The sequence below is a fragment of the Heloderma suspectum genome, chromosome 5 (assembly GCF_057233095.1).
Source record: "Heloderma suspectum isolate Gila_16-S chromosome 5, 16-S_ref, whole genome shotgun sequence".
In the NCBI taxonomy this organism is placed as follows: domain Eukaryota; kingdom Metazoa; phylum Chordata; class Lepidosauria; order Squamata; family Helodermatidae; genus Heloderma; species Heloderma suspectum.
This window is the reverse complement of record NC_139462.1, coordinates 233,010,316-233,026,373: the sequence shown is the minus strand read 5'-3', so window position 1 is coordinate 233,026,373 and position 16,058 is coordinate 233,010,316. Positions and strand designations below refer to the sequence as shown.

At 53.7% G+C, this 16,058-nt stretch overlaps 1 protein-coding gene across 1 annotated transcript in view; it reads left to right on the top strand.

Moving 5' to 3' along the window:
* The window catches only part of LOC146345339 (SCO-spondin-like), a 133,163-nt gene that overhangs the window by 13,365 nt on the left and 103,740 nt on the right, over window positions 1-16,058 (top strand). Inside the window, exons 12-21 of the mRNA XM_084859843.1 lie at window positions 1,093-1,221; window positions 1,677-1,824; window positions 2,916-3,156; window positions 5,629-5,767; window positions 6,457-6,583; window positions 7,716-7,888; window positions 10,366-10,587; window positions 11,883-12,048; window positions 12,922-13,174; window positions 14,971-15,151. Coding sequence (XP_084715969.1) covers window positions 1,093-1,221; window positions 1,677-1,824; window positions 2,916-3,156; window positions 5,629-5,767; window positions 6,457-6,583; window positions 7,716-7,888; window positions 10,366-10,587; window positions 11,883-12,048; window positions 12,922-13,174; window positions 14,971-15,151 — 1,779 coding nt within the window. The remainder of the gene's footprint in view (window positions 1-1,092; window positions 1,222-1,676; window positions 1,825-2,915; window positions 3,157-5,628; window positions 5,768-6,456; window positions 6,584-7,715; window positions 7,889-10,365; window positions 10,588-11,882; window positions 12,049-12,921; window positions 13,175-14,970; window positions 15,152-16,058) is intronic.

The window sequence follows — 16,058 nt, the reverse complement described above, 5'->3', positions numbered from 1 at the left end:
CTGGGGTAGCTCTCTTCCACAGTCAGGTGAACAGTAGCAACGATGCTACTTCTGGAAGGTGCCATGCTCATAGTTCCACTGACAGACACCTTTGCGTGCCCTGTCAGTGAATCGTTGTCTGAATAACCCAGGGTTGTTATCGCAGGATAGAAATCCTGAACGTTGGTTTAATGCAGCCTTCCCCAGCCTGGTGCCCTCCAAATATATTGGTCTGCAAGTCCCATCATTTTCAGCTGCCTGGGAATGATGGGACTGGCAGTCCAGTACATCTAGAAGGCACCAGGTTGGGGATGGCTGCTTTAACAGCTAGCCATGGTCAGCGACAAGCTCTGTAGCGCTGGAGTCATGCACTCGAGCAGGGCCCTCCCCCCGCCTTGTGGGGCCCGTGGGACCATTTCTGGCATTTTGAAAAGTGCCCTGGGTACCACCACAGAGTTGCTGCAGATTAGATGCAGAAATGCTGGGAGCAAACGCACCCTTAGCGGTGTTTGCGTGTGTGCATGAAGGTGTAACCGGTGTGTGTGCTACTCACTCTGGCTTCTCTCTCTCGCTCTCTCTCTCTGGCCCCTTTTTTCCTTCCTTCTCCTGTTTCTCTCTCTCCTCCCCATGGAGCGATTTGTCCATTGTTTTTAATAGAGGGAAGAAAAGGCCCCCTGCCAAAAATCGACCAGAAGGGGGACGAAGGTCACCCCCCCATCCAAGACCCTGTTGCCCCAAGGGTCCTTGATAGAGGGTGGACTTTGCCTCTCCTCCAGCCATTTTTTGGCAATGGGCTTCCCCCCCCCCATGCAAGTGAATGGAGGAACCACTCCATTCACTTGCAAGGGGGAAAATAGCTTGGCGGGCACCTCAGCCTGGCCTCGGGAGTGCAGTGGCGCTGGCGGGCACCGCATTGGAGACCCCTGCACTAGAGGGTGTCGTGCTGTGCGTTTTGCAGGAAGTCCTATGGGATAGTCTGGACGGGGCGCTTCGCCAAGTTGGCCCATGTGGGGACCCATCATTGTTTTCCTGGTTTTGTGCCCGTTGAGTCGACCAGGATGGGCCAAGATGCCCGCTGCTTGCAGAAACACCTTCTCCCTTTGCCTGCCCCAGGGCCCGTGCAAGGATTCCGCTGAGGAAGCACTCATCTGTGATGCGGCACAAGGCCAGACAGCCCAGCAGGAGGCGGAGTCCATGTGCCAGAAGCTGCTGTCTGGGCCTTTCCACCAGTGCCACCCGGAGGTGAGGACACAGCCCCCCCTCCCCCTGGCATCCGTTCAGGGTGTGCCTAAACCAGGGGTGCGGAGCCTCAGGCCAGGGGCCAAATCTGGCCTGCTTGGGGCCCCAATCCGGCCTTTGAGGATTCCACATATGGCCATGCACCTTTCCCCAGGCCCCTGACCCCTTTCCCCAACCTTCGGTCATTGGCTGACTTTCTGGCTTTGCACAGTTTTTCCCCATTCTAAAAGGTGGAAATGCCTCTTGTAAAGTGTCATTACCGGAACTTTAAGCTACAAGATGCCGATATTTTTGGTATTTGGGCTCCACCCATTTCCCTTGGCCCCACCCACCACTGGAATGAAGCCCCTGGGAGCTTCTCCGAAATTTCATTTGGCCCTCAGGCTGAAAGAGGCTCAACAGAGTCCACACACACTTGTACCCTCAGCGAGGTTGCATGACTGCTCTGTTTCCGACAGGTGGACCCCAGTGGCTTCTATGACACTTGCATGTACGCGCACTGCAGCGGGGCCGGGACCAGGGCCATCTGCGAGACCTTTGCCAGCTACGCCCGCGAGTGCGCCCAGCAGAGCGTCTTTGTCGACTGGAGGCGTTCCGGGTTCTGTGGTAAGGGGAGGAGAGCAGGACACCCAGGAAGCAAGTTCCTTCTCACCCACCATGTCGTTGTACAATAAGGGTGTTTCTCCAGGGCATGATAAAGCTATGGTCCCAACATGGGTGATATCGCTTCATCAGCATGCCAGCAAAATGCCGTCTTGTAGTGGTTCCCCCAAGAAGCTGAATTTTAAGCCTGTCTCTCATAAGAACCTAAGAGAAACATATGAAGAAACGTGTTTGATCAGACCAAGGTCCATCTAGTCCAGCATTCTGTTCACACAGTGGCCAACCAGCTGTCAACCAGGAGCTCACGAGCAGGTCTTGAATGCAACAGCATGCTCCCGCCCATGTTCCCCAGCAACTGGTGTACATAGACATACTGCCACTGATACTGGAGGAGGTAGCAAAGAGCCATCAGGATGAGTAGCCATCGATAGCCTCCTCCGGGAATTTGTCCAATCCCCTTTTAAAGCCGTCCAAATTGGTGGTCATCACTACATCTTGTGGTAGCAAATTCCATAGTTTATGTGCTGTGTGAAGAAGTCCTTCCTTTTATCTTCCCTGAATCTCCCACCAACTAGCTTCTTGGGATGACCCCTTTGGGTTCTAGTATTGTGAGAGAGGGAGGAAAATGTCTCCATCTCCACTTTCTCCACACCAGGCATCATTTTGTACCCCTCTCTCTTGCCTGCTCTCACTTGCCTTTTTGCTAAGCTAAACAGTCCCAGATAGAACCTTTCCTCATATAGGAGTTGCTCCAACCCCTTGACCATTTTAGTTGCCCGTTTCTGCACCTTTTCCAGCTCTGTGGTGTCCTTTTTGAGATGGGGTGACCAGAACAGCAGACAGTATTCCGGCTCCCATGACCTCTGGTCATGTTACACATGTGCCTTACACCCCCCACAGGCTGGGGAGTGGTCTACAGAGTTGACCTACCTAAGGCTTGAACCATCTTTCCTGTCTGCTAGTTCCTACAGAAGAAGCCGCTTTGCCCAGAGAGAGGGCGGGGGGCGCTTACTTCAGCGTCCTGTGCTCTCCAGATTGCTCCCGTGCCAGGGGATCTCATGCTTGTGGGTTCTTCTGTGCCTCCCTCCCAACAGAAAAGCCCTGTGTCCACGGGAAACGCTACTCAGACTGTGTGTCCTCGTGCCCTGCCAGCTGTGCAGCTGTGGGGACTGCGGAGGAGGGGCACTGCCGAGACGAGTGTGTGAGTGGCTGCGAATGTCCACCGGGCCTCTACCTGGAAGAGGGGGCCTGCGTCCCAGAGAGCCAATGCCCCTGCTTTCACCGGCGCCAGAAGTACTCCCCGGGGGAGACGCTTCAGCAGCGTTGCAACCAGTGGTGAGTTCCACCTTTCCAGTTTCACACAGGGGCAGAAGCCGGGGCGGGGGGCACTCTTTGGGTCGGCTGAAGGCACACTCTCAGATTAGTGTTGCAAAAAATAGGGGGTTCTTATCTCGCTTGGCTCAAGATTCCCTGGGGGATCAATCTGAAGTAGTTGCACTGACTGGAAGGGTGGAGCAGAGTCAAGTCCAGCCATGCAGGATGGCAGTGGTCTCCACACTGTTTTGATCGCGCACCCCTGTCAGCCAAAGTGTTTTGAGCATGCACCATACGTGTATATTTATAAATTATATACATGCACTACTGTACTAATATATTATGTACGTTATAAAACATACACAAAAAGTAGAAATTAAAAAAGGATGAGATAAAGATTAAATAAACAATATTTTTAAAACAATTGTTTTTGTTTATTAACAGTACAAAAAATCTTTTTGCTCTCACTAAAAAGGTATTATTAATAATAATAACATTTTTAGTGAGAGCACTGTGGCTGAATATGCTTCATTATTTTTGAAAATCTTGGTTTGACACTTTGTGATACAGCAATTCGAAGGTCGGGTTCTAAGTTCAGTTTATTTCGATACTTGGTTTTAATGGCTGTCATAGCTGACATTGCTGTCATAGCACGCACTTTCTTCTCTGTTTCATTCTGCCAGAGCAGCGTGGGAAGGGTTAATTTACTCCCCGCTGTCCTTCGGCAGGATGGCAGCTGCTCTGGTGTGGCTTCCTCTGCTGTGCCTGTTGCTGCAGCAGAGGCAGGATAGGACTGGAGCCGAGAGAGACATGGAACTTCCCTCTCGGCTCCTGTCCTATCCTGCTGCCTCTGCAGTCATTGCACACAATAGCAGCTCATCAGGGCAGCGGGAGGCTGCTCAATTATCAGGTAGCTCGTGCACCCCAATGGATTGTCTTGCGCACCCCCTGGGGTGCATGCATCCCACTTTGGAGACCACTGCAGTATTGCAGAGGAAGGCAAGGTCTTTCAGGAGCCCGGACAGATCTATGCTGTCTGGAACTCACTCAGGAAGAGCTGTTGTCTCAGCAACATGCAGAGGCCTTCTGAACCATTATGCAGGTTGGCGGGCCTGGACCTGCTGTTAACTCTGCCCCCTCTGAGGAGCTATCTACTTCTTAAAGGATCATTGTCTGATTGTACAGCTGCTGGCCCCTGTGGGGTGGAGGCAGTGAGGCCTGCTTTGGAGGAGTGTCCCCAGAGTCTGAGGAGTCTGGTAAAGCCACGTCTTCCAGGCTGAAAGGTCCTGGAATAGTAGATGAGGGATTACTGGATGGAGCCTCCCCACTCTCTGAGTCCTCCTCTGAGCCAGTTGGTATCATTAGCCCATGGCTGATGGTGGGAAGGGGGCATAGTGGAAAGAAAAGTGGGGAATGTTCTAACTTCCTCTGTCAGCTTGACTAGAATCCCTATTGCTTGCAAGTCTCCTGCCAGTCACTTGACTGAGCTGCTGCGATGTCACAGGATGTTCATGAACATTCAGGTTGTAGGGAACGGAACATGGACAAATGCTGCAGGTTCCGTGATTGATGGACAAGGTCGACATAGCTGTGGTGGGAGGCTGTCACGTTTCCCTTTGCCCCTGCTGGAAAACTTCAAAAGCCAAATCAAAACACAGACAAGAGACTTCAGTTCCAAGGCTTTTAATCCACTTAAGTCAATAGGTCATTCAGATGCTAATTGTCAGTGACCCACAGTCTACGAAGGAAATACCTTCAGGGAGTTCAAAGGAAAACTATGAAAGTTGCCCAGGGTTTGAGGAACAGCCGAGCTTGCTGTCCTAACTTAAGGGAAGGGGTGGGGATCTGCCCCTATCTCATGAGGACTCTAAGCGCAGCTGTTCCCGCCGAGCCAGTCGGGCAGATCGCCTAAGCTCCGCCCCGCCATTTCTCTCTTGTCTCTGCGTCTAGCATCTAGGAATTCAGGCTCTACCAGCCCCCCTTCTCCCTGTTCACTGTCTCTCAAAGGGATGGGTGAAGAGGGGCCCTCTCCATCCAGCTCGAGGAATAGGCCTATCCATCTCTGTCCAGGCCTGGGAAATTTCCTCCCCCATATTTTGTGGTTCCTCTTCAGACTCTGAGCTACTCTGCCAATCGCTGCGCTCAGGGGCAACCCTGACAGATTTCATGCATCAGGTCCTAGGGCAGGTGTAGCTGTGTTCTGCTGGTGGGACACACAAGAGCAGAGACAGGGATACCAAGTAGGCAGAGGGCTGGGATGCTGAGTGGCAGGAGGGCTAAGAAATGGGGGTGGGGTTTTTGCAGGAACAGAATCAGCCGTGTGCTGAGAAGTAGGGAAGACCTACATGTTGAGGACCATGTTGGAGGTTTCAATCTGAGCTGGCCAAAGTTCAAGAGGGTCGTAGGGCTTTGGGGAGCAGGGAATGGCTCACACGGTGAAGTATCGTTTGCTCTCACCCCTAATGTAGACTCCTGTTGCCCTTGTCCCCACAGCACCTGCCGAGGAGGCCGCTGGCTTTGCTCCCAAGACCAGTGTGCTGGGGAGTGTGCCGTGCTTGGTGACCCGCACTACCTGACCTTTGATGGCAAGCGCTACTCCTTCCATGGCACTTGCCAGTACATCCTGGTGCAGGTGAGGCAGCTGTCAGGGGCACTGAGAGATGGTGGCACTCCGCCTGGGTTTTAAGCACCGTCACTGAATCCCGTTGGTTTTTAAAACTGGAGGACTGAAAACCCCGAGACAATAAAAAGGACTTCACCTGGCACCAAAAAGACCACAGTGTAGGTGTGAGGCGAGCCAATGTGGGGAGGCATTCCACAACCAGGGTGCCACCACCTAAAAGGCCCTCTCCTTAGTAGCTACTTGCCTTGCTGCATTTGGCAGGGACACCTGGAGAAAGGTGTATGAGGATGATCTTAGGATCTGGGCAGGTATATATGGGAAGAGACCATTTAAGAAGGCTAAAGGTGCATGAGGGATGGGGAGGGAGGGTTTCCCAGGAGCATCCCCCAGGGAATGCACCTCTCGGACAGGTTTCCCTTGCTCTGGGTCACCCTTATTCCTCTGGCCCAAGGCATGCTGTTCCTCCCTTTTGCCTTTCTAAACTGTTTCAAAACATCACGCAAAATGCTCACCACCCTACCGTCTTAGGGTTTTGGCTGCTGGCAGACTCTGGGCCAAATCTAGCCCACAGGGGATGCAGTCTGCCGTCCCACCAGCACAATTGCCAAGCAAGAGGCAGGATGAATAGATACAGGGCAATCACCCTTGTAGGGCCCAACCCAAACCTCCCTGGGGCTGGGCCTGTTTTTGCCGCACAGGATTTTGTGGACGGGAAGCTTCAGATCACTGCAGAGAACGAGGCGTGCGGGAGCCAGGGAGCCGTCAGCTGCCTCCGGGCCGTGACCGTCACCGTGCGGAAGGTCTCCGCCCGATTGTCCTTGTCAGGTGAGAGTGGGAAGGGGCTGCTGAGGGGGTCTCCATGGATGAATGCCCAAGCCACAGGGAGACTGCAAGAAGTGGGGTGGGTGGGAGTGACACCGCCAGCCTAGCTTCATGCATTCACTTGGAGCAGGGTCAGAATTTTGCACACCAGCGTTTGGGCCAAGTGAGATGACGCTCATGGCAAGAGAGGTTCCGAGCAGACCCAAGCCAGGAACGTGGCTCTCAGGAGTCTGCTGCTCCCCTGTGTGGCAGCTCAGAGGTTTGGGAAACAAGGCTGGAGCTGGTTTCTCCAGGGAGCTGCAGGCAGTTGAAAGAGGCAGAATTGCCCCGGGAGCAGCGGTGCGGAACCTCTCTCAGCCTGAGGCCTGAATTCCATTTTGGAGAAGCTCTTGGGGCCGCATTCCAGAGGCGGGCGGGGCCAATGCAAAAGGGGCGGGGCCAACAGCCCAGCGTATTTTATCTTAAAGCTCTTGCTGCCAGCAGCTAAGCCTCAGGAGAAGCAGTTCAACCTTTCAAGATGGGGGAAATACTGCACAAAAACTAGGGAAGCACAAATGGCTGGGGGTTGGGGGAAAGGTGTGTGACCATCTGGGGAACCCTGGAGGGCCACATTGGAACCCCGCGCGGGCTGGGTTTGGCCTGCCGGGCTCAGGTGCCGCCCTCTTGCTGTGGAATGATCACCCCTGCTGGGTCAGGCCTTTGCTACCTCTCACCTGCAGTTGTTTACACCGCTGAGGTGGGGGATGGGGGGGACTTGGGGCCTTCCAGATGTTGTCGGATTGCAACTCCCATCGTCCCTCACCGTTGGCTACGCTGGCGATAGCTGGTGGGAGTTGCAGTCCAAGAACATCTGGAGTGCCACCCGTTGCCCAGCCCTGTTTCGTGCAGTAGGGAGCAGCTCTCTGGGGTCTTGGGCAGAGGGGCTCTTCCCAGCATCCTTCCCAAAGGTCCTTTTTGCAACTAGAGATGTTGGGGATCGAACCTGGGGTGTCCTGCACGTCACGGATCTGCTCTGCCCTCTACCCTCTTCTGCTGAACTGCTTTTGCAAGGCGTTGGGGTGGTTTCATACGAAGGGAGGGGGCTCCGTTGCGCCTCCTTTCCCCGCCCAGTCACCTTTTCTCCGTTCCTTCCCAGGGGAGGTTTCTGTCAACGGCCAGGAAGCGGCCCTCCCTTTTGCCAGTGCTGACCTGAGCGTGCGTCGCGCCTCCTCGTCCTTCCTGCTCCTCCATGCCTTTGGGGCCCACGTGCTGTGGGGCCTGGAGTTCCCTGCGGTCTACATCACTCTCCAGCCCAGCTTTGCCAACAAGGTAAGCCAGGGAAGGAGTCCCGCGCCTCCTCCTTCCAGCACCGCTGCCTCCAGCTCCATAGCATGGGGAGGGTCTCCATTTGCCGCCAGACCTGCAGGTTGCAGGGGGAGGTGTCTCCTCTGCTCACGGGAGGCGTCGTGCCCCTTCCAGAGGGGAGGCGCCATCGGTGTCTTTATGGTGGCGTCTTTCTGTCTTTTCCGGCCTTCTGAGGTCATTGTTATTACTGTAGTTATTAATAATAATATTTCTTATGGTGGCTTTTATGGGGGTTTTAAGTTCTTTTATACAGATTTATTGATATGTATATACCTCACCCTAAGACCGTAAGGTGAACTGTGGTCTATAAATCTAAATGACAGACAGACAGACATTCTGATTGGCAATGCTTGACATCTATGGCTTTCCCCCAAAACAAGCGCCCCCAGGTGCAGCTTAAGGTCAAGGATCCATGAACGTTGAATGAGAGAGCCAGTGTAGTGTAGTGGTGAGAGTGACGGACTGGGAGCCGGGAGATCCGGGTTCTAGTCCCCACTTGGCCATGGAAGCTCACTGGGTGACCTTGGGCCAGTCACAGACTCTCAGCCCAACCCACCTCACAGGGTTGTTGTTGTGAGGATACAACGGAGAGGAGGAGGATAATGTAAGCCGCCTTGGGTTCCTTGCAAGAGGAAAAAAGGCAGGATATAAATGCAATAATAAATAAAAATAAATAAAAACGTCCTCAGTGAAAACTGAACACCTTCAGCCAGCCAGGGAAGAGAGCTTGGCCAGAGAGCAGGGTGAGACTGTAGAAGAAGGCATCCCAACGGAATCCTTCCCATTGTTTATGCTTAATCATTATTTCTTGATAAGATAGCACTCGTTTGCATCGTTGGATGCGTCAGTAACTGTTTCCGAGTTGCTCGGTGATGGTTGTCTGCGCCTCTGCTGTGTGTCTGCAGGGAATAATAGGGCCAGGCTATACACATCTCCTCAGAAACAAGTGCCACTGAGGTCAGTGGGGATTTCTTCCAGGAAAGTGTGTGTAGGATTGCAGCCTTCACTAGGGCGGCCCGGTGTCCTCTTTTACAGAGGGCAGTCCTCTGCTTGAAGGGTTGACAGGGGGCGGTCCTCTGTTTGAAAGGCTGTCCTGGCCAATTCCAGCTGAAAGATAAAGAACCATCCGAACTGTTGCCCACCCACAGAGAAGAGCAGGCTGAGCTGTCAGGCAGGCAGGAGCCCTGGTCCCTGTCTTCTTCCCCACGAGGGGGAGGTGGGTGGTGTTTCTCTTTACATTACGATAGTGAATTCTAAATTTGCATCTGTCCAGGCAAGTCAGCACGTGCACATTTTATGAAGATTCGGGTCCTCTTTTTTGGCAGTTCTGAAGTGGCCACCCTGGTTCTCTCCCCCTACTGCTGACATTTAGACTGTAAGCTCCTTGGAGCAGAGACCTGATCTTTTGCTCATGTCCTTGTCAAGACTGAGCAGGAGACCTGAGGAGAGCTCAGCTACTTGTAAGGGCGCAAGCACCAGAGAGAGGACAAGGACGGAAGCAGCCAGAGATGACTGGGAGCAGACAGACTTAACCGGCAGCATCTCCCAGGGGAGGCTGGTGGCTCTGATGTCCGTGGGGTGGTGAGTCCGCTCCAGGTTTCAGTCAGAACCAGTCAGAACTCTAAAGGAGGTATCCAAGGTGCTTCTGACCAGTTCTGACTGAAACCCAGAGCAGACTCACCGCCCCATAGAAATCGGAGCCACCAGCCTCCACGGCCGTCTCCCCTCCTTGCCACACCTCCCTCTTGCCCCTGTTGCACCAGCCAGCCCCTTTTCTCTCCTCCCTCTGCCTCCCCACTCTCTTCATCCAGGTGCTTCCTTCTCCCCCTTTTCTCTTCTTCAGCCTCCCCAGCCCGCTCAGTCTCCCCAGATCTGCTCTTCCACTGTCTTATGGCTTTCCATCTACCCCATCCTCATTCACCCCACCCTTCCCAGAGCCCAGAACTCTCTCCCCAACCCTTCCTTGTCTGTCAAATGTGGCCAGTAAGCTCAGTGGATGGGGCAGGGCAGGGGGGGGGGGCATTTTCATTCTGTGCAGTGCTTCGTGCATCGTTAGCCTGGACTAAATACGAAGCGTGAGCAGATGGAAGAGGAGAATTCAGTCCGGGTGGTAACTTGTAAGCCAGGTGAGAGTTTTTAGCTCATCAAGAAGAAACTCATCTGCCCTGCCCAGGACACATGGCAGAGAGGGGGGGATTTATTGCCCCGCTACCACTTGGAGATATCCTGGATCTCAGCAGCGGAGCCCCTGCTTTGCATGCAGAAGGTCCCAGGTTCAATTCCTGGCACCTCCAGGTAGGGCTGGAAAAGCAATCCTGCCTGAAACCCTGGAGAGCCTCTGCTGCCCGTCAGTGTCGACAATACTGGGCTAGGTGGACTGACTCAGTACGAGGCAGCTTCCTAGGTTCCTGTGTTCCTAGCTCGTCCCCTTTCTTCTCCAGGTTCGAGGCCTCTGCGGCACCTACAACTGGAACCAGCAGGACGAGTTCACCACGCCGGAGGGAGACGTGGAGGCCGGCGTGGCTGCCTTCGCCAACAAGTTCCGGCTCTCCCACGACTGCCCCTCCTTTGGCGCGTTCACCTTCGACCCCTGCAGCACTTACGCCCAGCGGAGGCAGTTTGCCGAGACGGCCTGCACCGTCCTGCATGGCCCCGCCTTCCAGGTCGGAGAGAGGGGCACGTGGCCAGTCAGGGAGAAGGGAATGTAGCCCGGGAGCCAGGGTGAGGGGCAGGACATTTGCCGAGGCAGCGCTTGGACCCTGGCCTCTGATCCTAAGGGCCCCCTCCACCCCCACCCCCAGTCATCTTCCCCCCAATCAGCCAAGCAACCACATCCTCTTCTTGCTATACGAGGGGCAGGTAGCCTTGTGCCCTCCAGCTGTTTTGGACTGCAACTCCTATAAGCCCCAGGCAGCATGGCCAGTGGTCAGGATTTATGGGAGCTGTAATCCAAACATCTGGAGGAGACCAGGCTGCCTGCCCCTGCTCTACACTGGCCTCGCTCCATGTTCCAGCTGCAAAGGCACAGAAGAAGATACTCCTGGTGGTGGCTGCCCAGGGCTCGACTACTGTCCTCTTCAGCTGCACCAAAGCCTGGACATCCTCCAAGACGAGCTTTCTATCTGAGCAAAAACTCAGTGGCTGGCAGCTTTTTTTAGCAGAGTATTTGATTCTATCTCTCTTTTTCCCTTTCTCTCTCCCTCTAATTGTGCGCAAGTGTCTATGTCTATGTATGTGTGTATGTTTCTCCAGGGTGAAGCCCCTAACACTTGCCAATTCAGTTCCTCTTGAAATGTTACATCGTCCTTCCCCCCACCCCACCCTGATCCCTTTTGCCAGACAAAATAATGTTGATTAATTTTAATCAGGATGATTGAGGCAGCCTGTCCAATCACCCTTCCAAACTGGTTTGTGTTACACTTTTGCTTATGAAGTGACATCACAATTGAAATTATTTCCACCATTCCCAGTAATTTGCATAACAAGGGATCGCAGGCTGCCGTATTTTATGGACAAAAGGTCTATGCCCAAATGCTTCCATTGAATATTGACTCTATGAATACGGGTGAAACGAACAGTAGGGAACAATGACGTTCTAACCTCTACATTTTTCATTATCTGGACAAGGTATGCATAAGTGCTGCTTGGATCTCTGAGACCAGATATTCAGAAGTGGCTATGAATCTTTGTTTCTCCTCCACTCCCTGCCCCCACTGCCCCATTATATGTGTTGACGTGCTTCTCCTTGGTGAAGCCCTTTGCAGTTGCATATTCTGTTCCCTTTGAAGTGTTGCAGCACAATCGGATTTCAGAATGATATCAGCTGTGTGGGGGGGGAGGGCGAGGGGACGTTTCTGGTTTATTGAGGTGGCATACTGAGTCATCCCTAAAGTCAAGCGGTCTCTCAGTCCTGGAAACCACACAGCCTAACAAACGTCTCTCCCACCCCACCCCACAGCCCTGTCATGACCTGGTGGAACGCGAGCCTTTCTACCAGCTCTGCCTTTATGACGTGTGTGGCTGTTCAGCCAGCAAGGACTGCCTGTGCAGTGCCGTGGCTGCCTACGCCAGACAGTGCGCCCAGGAGGGGGCCCCAGTGTCCTGGAGGAACCAGACCTTCTGCCGTGAGTTTCCCATTGGAAGATCGGGGAGCGCAGCAGGGGAGCACGCCTGTGTGCATGATGCTGCCTTTGCAGCAAGTGCCAAGATGACAAAACCTGTGTGAAAGGGGGGAGGGGGGAAGGGGAACTGGGGTGGAAGAGATGGGGCAAATGGTGCAAGCTGAGCAGGGGGCGAGGAATCGATGCAGAGCGGGCGGGGAGATGATGGAGAGAGATAAATTCACACCGTTGCTTGAGAACTGAGATACGTTGCATATGGTATTATCAGCCTTCCCTAACCTGGTGCCTTGCAGATGTGTCAGACTACAACTCCCAGCGCATACTGGGAGTTGTAGTCCAACACATCTGCAAGGTGCCAGGTTGGGGAAAGGTGGTACGAATATATGCATTCTGGTGGGGGCTGCTTAGAGATTTTATTAAATGAAGTGGTAGAGAAGTATTACAAATAAATATGATATACTACAACGTATGAGAGGAATTTGTAGTGGTAGAAAGTATTTCTACTAATATCACGCAAGAAGAGCGAGGGGGTGAGGTTGCTGACAGGTTACTGCCCACCCTCATAGGAAGACAACTACTGATGCCAGCTGGGCACAGGCTTAAATCTATGTGGCGCAGAAGGTTTCAGAAGCTGGCCTTGGCCCGTCCCACATGGGTCCCACGGTTCCTCACACCTGCCACGTGGCTAGAGCAAGGGGTGGCAGGTCAACTGTCTGAGAGGGCTCCTGGGCCTTTAGGTGTCCTCCTCGGGGGAACCTGGTGGCGTTTGCCCGCCTTGGAACCGGCTGAATTGTGTAGCCCGCCTGCTCTGCAGATCCAGAGATGCCATCGTGGTTTTCCTCCCCCAGCACTGTGGCCTGTCCTCTTTCCCCACAGCGGTGCTGTGCTCGGGGGGCCAAGTCTATCGAGAATGCGCTGCCCCCTGTCGCGTGACCTGCACTGACCTTCGCACAGAAGCGTTTGGCACCTGCCAGGATCTGGACAACGTCTGTGTGGCCGGGTGCAACTGCCTGGAGGGGCTGGTGCTGGATGATGACGGGCAGTGTGTCCAGCCGGCCATGTGCCCCTGCATGCACAGGGACGAGGTGCATCGCCCTGGCAGCAAAATCCAGAAGAGCTGCAATACCTGGTAGGTCCCTCTCCTACTGAACATGTATTCTGTGCCTATGGTTTGCGAGGTGTTCTATGGTCCTGGGTGCAGGAAATCAGCCTCTTTTTTAAAAAGGAAGTTTCTAGTCCTCATGTATTTATGAAAGCCTTTGGGCAGCAGCACTTGCTGAAATCTCAAAAGGCAGAGTCAGGGGGCAGAGCATGTCTTCCTTGCATGAGGCTCAAAACAAACAAAGATATGCAGATAGGTTTAGTTTGCATAATGCATGCAGCTTACCAAATTCTGATTTTCTCCGGGCAGAAATAGAGGCAGACTTCAGATTTTTATAGCCCAGGGGTTAACGTTGAATGGGTTCCTTCTATGCAGGCTGTGTCAGTCAGGGCACATTAGCATATATCTGTGCTCTGCAGTGTGGTGCCCACCAGGCTCCCTGACTCTCCTGATTTTTATCTTTTAAAATTTTTTAACAGTTGTTATTATTTTTAGACTGGGTGGCTGGCAAGCTGCAAAGTGAAGGGCTCCCTCCAGCGCCGTCTTTATTTGGGTTCCAAAGAGGGGCCTTGCGCTTGGTGCTCAGGCCCTGCCGCTGCCATGCACTCTGGTTCTTGGCCAAGTTCACTTCAGCCTCACCAGTTTGGCATCTGGGAAATGAGTGTTCTGTGACCGGTCTTGCCCACCATGGCAGCCATTTTATGAATGAAGCCTCATGGCAGCCATTTTGTGAGAGCACTCACAGCACTCCCTCAAAATTCCAAATCTCCCCACCAGCTCAAAAAGGTCAGGGATCTCTGGTTCAAGGAGAAGCAATAACCCCAAATAAAACAGGCTTAAGCTGTGAGCAGTAACTGGGGAGGTGATATAGAAGAGGAAAGTCAACGTCTGGCGAAGCAGGAAGTGAAGAGGGAGCCTGGAACTGCGATCATCAAGGAAGCGCGAGGGACAACCAACTCCCAGGCCCCGGTGGGAATCAGTCAGAGATTTCCAGGAAGGCCCAAGTGGGAAACGCCTTCAGGGCCCTGAGTCTTTGTGCCCAAAGGAATCCAGCTCAGGTGTGACAGAAAATCAAGAAGAGGATCTGAGAAGGTGCCACGTGATTGCAGGTTGAGCTCCCCTCTGCTCTTGTGGCTTGGGACACGGAGTGTTTCCCTTCGAGATTAGAGGGGAATTTCCTTCCAGGTCAAAACTAGCTCAGAGAAATGCCTTTGTCAGTAGGGTCACAGGCCTGGGGAGGTGTGTGCATGAGCCTGCGCACGCAGGCATAATCCACGGGTTCTCGCCGCTCAGTGGAGTGGTGGGAGATGTTTGATGAAATCACCCTGTGACCTGTCTGTGAGTGTCCTACAGGATAGGTTGATTTCATTGAATGTCTCTGCCATGTGATTCCGGCTGCCTCGTGACCGTCCACGGAGCGCTCGTGGCATTCAGTGTGGTTTGAAGAGACCGGTGGCTGCAGATTGCGGAACTGGAGAGATGCTTGAGGACCAGCAATGAAGTAGCACAGCCTTTGCCAATCCGGTGCCCTCCAGATGTGTAGGACTGCAACCCCCATCATTTCCACCCATCATGGCCGCCAGAGTATCGGGTTGATATATTTGCGCCTAGGATGCCAAATTTTGATTCCACCTCCTTGCAGTTTGTTCCTGACTCAGTGAAGCTGCCTCTACTGTTGAGCTTGGGAAGGGGAGTCACGGGGTGGGGGGAGCACAGCATTTCCGAGAGCTTGCTGGGGTCTCCATCACCACCCTAAGAGAGGAGCTGCTGCACCTGGGGGAAGAAGCTGCCCCCCAACCTCCCGCGCCTGCCCTGTGTTACAGTGTCTGCACAAACGGGGCCTGGAACTGCACGGATGAGAGCTGCCCCAAAGCGGTCCTCTGCCCCGGGGACCTCATCCATTCCTTTGGGTCGTGCCTCCGGACCTGCGAGAGTCCCGAAGGCAACCTCAGCTGTGCTGGCTCCTCTGATGGCTGCACTTGCCCCCCCGGCACCGTCTTCTTGGTGAGTCCTTCCTGGCACGGCTCAGCTCAGAAGCCTCATTGACTATTTCGCTTCTTGTGAGTTGGTGGGCATTTGGAGTTAGCACCCATCTACCCCAGGGAGGAGGGGGGAGGAACGCAGATCCCTCAGCTGTCTGCTCCCCTCCCTTCCCCGGTGCTTCCCCACTGTCCGGTCCTGGTCGTGAGACAAGGTTTCCTGAAGCTGTTGCCCAGATCTCCTGCAGCCCCTTTAGCCACCTCACTGCTTAACCTTTTCTGTCCCATCTTTCTGCTCGTAATTAAGGCAGCTTGCAACAAATTAGTGAGAGTGCAACGAGAAATCAAACTCTGAAAAATATGGTGGGGGATTCATAAGAAAACAATGTGCATATATAATCAAACTTTTTCTGAGAACCTGTCACGTCAGACTTTGGTGGGTCCCTTTAAGAAGGAGTTTCGCCGTAGCGGGGTCACCACAGAGAAGGCCTTGCTTGCTTTGCCCTGCATTCAGTTTCATATAGCAGGTACATGGAAGCAGCCGGGCATTCTCCAAAGTCCATAGAGAGCAGGAGGGCTCCTTGGAAGAGCAGCGCTTCCTAAGAAGGGTAAGGGGAGGTCCCCACCTACTTGGAGATGTCAGGATGAGTTGCACGGCCGCCTCAAAGGTAGAGGACTTTCCCAGCCTCAGAAGGTGGTGTCAGCAACACCCCTTAGATGGGGCCCCTGGTTTCCCCTGCCATCTAGATCTTTCTCCTTGTAGAACAGGGATGCAGGACCTCAGGCCCGTGGGCCAAATCCTGCCCACCTGAGATCCCATTCCAGCCTTCCAGGGTTCCCCAGATAACCATACCCCTGTCCTCTGACCGGTTTCCTGGCTTTTGCACAGCTTTCTCCTGCTTCTAAGAGGTTGACATACCTCTCCCAAGGTT